General features: G+C 56.4%; 1 protein-coding gene across 1 annotated transcript; it reads left to right on the forward strand.

The window, feature by feature from the left end:
- The first annotated feature begins 3,626 nt into the window (after positions 1-3,626).
- On the forward strand, positions 3,627-4,145 carry ASCL2 (achaete-scute family bHLH transcription factor 2). The gene has a single exon (XM_054390440.1). The coding sequence runs from the start codon at positions 3,627-3,629 to the stop codon at positions 4,143-4,145; it is 519 nt and encodes a 172-aa protein (XP_054246415.1).
- Positions 4,146-4,656: the final 511 nt, after the last annotated feature.

Here is a 4,656-nt window from a genome sequence, read left to right on the forward strand (position 1 = left end):
CTCTGGAGGTCCCTTCCAACCCCTAACATCCTGTGATCCTGTGATCCTTTGACCCAGCAACTTGTCTGCCAATGACACAAACGCCAAGTCAGGCGTCAGCATTCTGCTCCCACCTTTGGCAGATGCAAGGGATGACAGCATCAGGGCTCAGAGGTCCTTCACTGCAGAGCTCATCTCTCTCCAAGCAGGACTCACCCACCTTGCACCACACTGGCTGAAGCTGTGCAGGGCTGTGAGATATCCACCCCAACCATGTGTTTATCACTTTTGCCTTACTGTGCCAGGAGAGGAGAATTCCTTCCCCACAGCCTCTAGGGACAGGTAGCACATGTCTGGATGCTTTCTCTCTCTCTCTCTCCCCAGATTACAATCAGGAAGTTGACTGTGAACACAGACAACGTTTAATGATGTCTTGTTCGACTGGATCTTACACAGCCATTAACTTTATAAAGAGATCTCCAACAAGATTACATTGCTCAGAGCACGAGATGCACCCACCTTCCCTCAGACCAGCTGCAGGGTTAAGAAAGCATAAGTGGTTGCTTTGTGCTGTGCTCAGCCCCCAGCCTGACAAGCCGCATCTGGCTGCAAATGCAGCCCTGCAGCCAGTTTGGATGGGTCAAGTTCACCCCTGAGCTGAGTGTGGAGTCAGTGGGGCTGGAGGCTGACAACTCTCCCTTGAGACTGGATTTACTGCTGTAAAAAAAAATTAAAAAAAAAAAAAATAGTCCTTGTTGTTATTTCTCCACAATAAAAATCCAGTCATTCCTCTGGAGTGTGGCTCTTTGATACAGGTTTTCTCTTGGAAAGCTTCAAAGGCAGCAGCTTTCTCTTTCCTGCAAGAAAGGCTTGCATCAGGAATCAGGGACAGGGTAACAGGAGAGCACTGACATCACTCCACTGCAGGGATGCCCTTTCTGCCTGAGCCACCACAGCCAACTGAGGCAGCTTGGCAGATGCTGGAGACAAGCCCCAGCATTATGTGACCGGAGCAGAGCAAGGGCCCTGCGAGCACACATGAGCACATCCACACCTGCAGGCAGCTCCCCTGTGCTGCCCTAGAACCTGCATGCCCCGAGCTGCTTCTCTTGAGCCAAATCCTTCTGAGGAGCTGCTCAAGGTTTTCCCCTCAGGCCTACAGCATGGCCAAGAATGCCTTGAAAGCCACTAAATTTGGGTGCTAAGCCTGAGGCATGCTGGAGTGGGATCACCAGAAACAAGAAGCACTTCAGTCGCTGCCAGGAAATTCAGCCCAGCTGCCTGCAAAGCTGCTGCAGCAGGGCTTACTCCTTCCACCTGCTGCTGCTGCAACCATCCCTGGGGAAAAGACTTTTCTTCCAATGTGGTGGAGCTTTGCTGCTCCCTGAATACCTCCTGCAGGTAGAAAACCACCCCTCCATGTCACATCTAAAAACCATGGGTGGCTTTTTGTGTGGCTGTTCCTGGCTTAGATAAACCAGAGAAGCAGCAGCAGGGTGGCCAGGGGAGTACAGCTCCTTACTTTGACACCCAAATCGTGCTGCAGAGCCTCACTAGCACACACATTTGTGAGGTGATGGCTCTGCCACAAAGTTGCTGCCAGAGACATTTGAGAAGGGGGTACATTCCCTGCTGTAAAATGAAGTCTCCTAACTGAACTCCAGCCTCCCTGCCTGCACACCTCTGGGTGGAGGGAGATCCTGCTGAAGGCAAGTAGCACTTCCCTTTGCTTAAGAGCTGCTGCAAACCCTCAGCTGGATTAGCATCCTCCACCTCCTAGAGATGTCACACCCAGGGGCCACACAGGCAGCTGGCACAGGGGAGAAGGCAGAAAAGGCCTGAGCTGACCCAAATAAAGCCAAGGAAAGGTTCTGGTGCAGATATTTCAGCATGACACTGGGGATCTTCTGCTTTTTTTTTTTTTTTTTGTGTGGCCAGGCAGAAGAGGACAGCACATCTTTCACTGTACTGAAGGCAATCAGCATAAAACCCCTGGGCTATGGGTGCAGGCAGTGCCCTCTCCATCCACCCTGTTTGTTCAGCAAAGCCCAGTGCAAGCTATTTCATAGAACCATGGGATCATTTCAATCAGAAAAGACTTTTAAGATCATTGGAGTCTAATTGTTAACCCAGCACTGCCAGGTCACCACTAAACCATGTCTCTTAGCACCACATCTACACAGCTTTTAAATCTCTCCAGGGATAAGGACTCCACCACTGCCCTGGGCAGCCTGTTCCAGGGCTTGACAACTCTTTTGGGGTTGCACATGTGCAAGGTGTGCATTTCCTCTCATCCTATCACTTGTTCCTTGGGAGACCAGCCCCCACCTTGCTAAAAACTCCTTTCAGGGAGTTGTAGGGAGCCGGAAGGTCTCCCCTCAGCCTCCTTTTCTCCAGGCTGAACACTCTTGGCTCCCTCAGCAGCTTCTCACAGCACTTGCTCTCTTTCTTACCACCAGCTCGTTTGCCCTTCCCTCTAAATCCAGCTCCTGTCAAGCACCTTATCCCCTGGCGAAAGCTGATGGACACTCAACTGGGACCAGTTGCTGGGGCACTGGGGAGCCTCGGTGCAACCCAGCCAGCCACCTAAACTTTGCATTTCCTTTTCTCTCGGCATCTTTACCCTCAAAACTCGCATTTAACAGGGAAAAGCCTTTCTGAAACCACTCATGAACTCCCATAACTTACTATTATTATTGTTAGGATTTCTGGGGGTACGCAGAATGAAACCGAGTCCTGGCTGAGCCCCAGCAAGTCCCGCAGTGTGCTGCCCACACACAGCAAGGGCAGCAGGGGGCCAGCAGGGCCGCCTCTCCTCACCGAAATCCTCGGGATGCCCAGCACGGGGTGGGAGGAAAGGCGGAGGTTTTAGGTGGGAAAATGTCTCAATTCGAGGGGGGGATGGAGGGGACCGCGGGGAGGAGCACCAGCTGCTTGTGGGAGCCCTCACTGGTGTGTGCGCGTGTGCGAGTGTAGGTGGGAAGATGGGCACAGGGCGAGCCCCTCCCTTCGTAATAAGCAATAAACGCGAAACGTTAAAACTCTAGGGAGGGCAGCGGCGACGACAGCGGAAAGTTGCGGGGAGGAGCGGCGGGGCGGAGGCTGAAGGAACGGCCGAAGCCAGGGAAGGGAGGGAGGGAGGGAGGGAGGGAGGGAAGGGGGGGGGGGGGGGGGGGATGCGGGGGTTGGTTTGGCGGCACGCGCCGGGCGCGCACAGGGAAGGCGGAGGGGAAGAGGGGGGAAGGGCGGGGGCGTGCGCGGGGGCGGAGTGGGCGCGCGTGGCGCGGCGTGCGCGCGGCGCGTGCGGCCGGCGGGGGCCTCGCGAGCGGCGGCGGCGGCGTTGATAAGGAGCGCGCGGCGGCGCGACCCGCCGCAGAGGCGAGAGCGGCGGCGGTCACAAGCGCCCTCCTTGCTCCCTACCCCCCTTTTTCCCCCCCCTTCCCCACTTTAAGTTGAGTTTGTTTTGGTTTTCCTATTATTTTTACATTTTAATGTAAAAAAAATATATTTTGTAACTTTAAATTTAATTTATTTATTTTTTTCTTTTTTACGTCTTAAGGGGTGGTTTTTTCCTTCTTCTTTTTTCTTTTTTTTTATTGTACATTTTTGAGGTGCTGTCCGCCAGCCGCCACCGTGGCCGTCCGGCGATGAACGGCGGGGCCGTGCTGCCGCTGCCCCCTCCTGCCGCCGCTGCTCCCCCCGCCCGCCGGCGGTCCGCCTCCCCCGAGCTGCTGCGCTGCAAACGCCGCTTGGCCTTCGCAGCTCTGCCGGCCACCGGAGCGGCGGCGGCGGCGGCCGCAGTGGCTCGTCGGAACGAGAGGGAGCGCAACCGAGTGCGGCTGGTCAACATGGGCTTCGCCGCCCTCCGCCAGCACGTCCCCCACGGGGCCGCCAGCAAGAAGATGAGCAAGGTGGAAACTCTGCGCTCCGCCGTCGAGTACATCCGCGCCTTGCAGCGGCTCCTCGACGAGCACGACGCCGCCGCCGCCGCTTTCCCTGCCGCCGTCGTCGGGGAAGGAGGCGGCGGCTACTCCTCGGCTTCGCCTTCCTTCGCCTCCTCCGTGCCCGGCTCGCCGTGCTCCTCCGAGGAGAGCGGCTACGACGCGGCGCTCAGCCCCGAGGAGCGGGAGCTTCTGGACTTCACCACCTGGCTGGGGAGCTGCTGACCCGGAGGGAGGTGAGGGGGGGACCCAGCGGGACGGGCAGGGGCTGCCGCTGCCCCCGGGCCTCCGGGGAGCCGGGCAGGAACCCACCGGCGCTCTCTGCGCCTCTCTTGCAGCCCGCACATAACCTCAGCGCACTCGCTCTCCGCAGCAGCCAGCATCATCCCGTATCATCCCCTCTCCTCAGAAAAACGCTCACCCCCCGATCCCGGCGGGACCCGGCTGGCTGTGCTTCTCGCCGGGCGGTGGCAAGTGCAATGGTGTGAAGGAGACCGAGAGAGGAGGAAGACCCCGCTGCCCCCACTCCCGGTGCTGCTCTGGAGGGGTGGAAAGAAAGAAAAAAAAGACATGAAAACCACTTGATGCTTCCTTGTTTCTGGAGGGGGAAAGATTTTTTTTTTTTTTTTTAATCCTGTTGGATTCTATTTTATCTGTAACTTGAACTGCCTGTGGGACACTGGTGTATGAAGACTTATTTTTGTACAAGAAACCTTCAAGAAAAAAGGGAGAGGAG

The sequence above is a fragment of the Indicator indicator genome, chromosome 21 (assembly GCF_027791375.1).
Source record: "Indicator indicator isolate 239-I01 chromosome 21, UM_Iind_1.1, whole genome shotgun sequence".
Lineage (NCBI taxonomy): Eukaryota > Metazoa > Chordata > Aves > Piciformes > Indicatoridae > Indicator > Indicator indicator.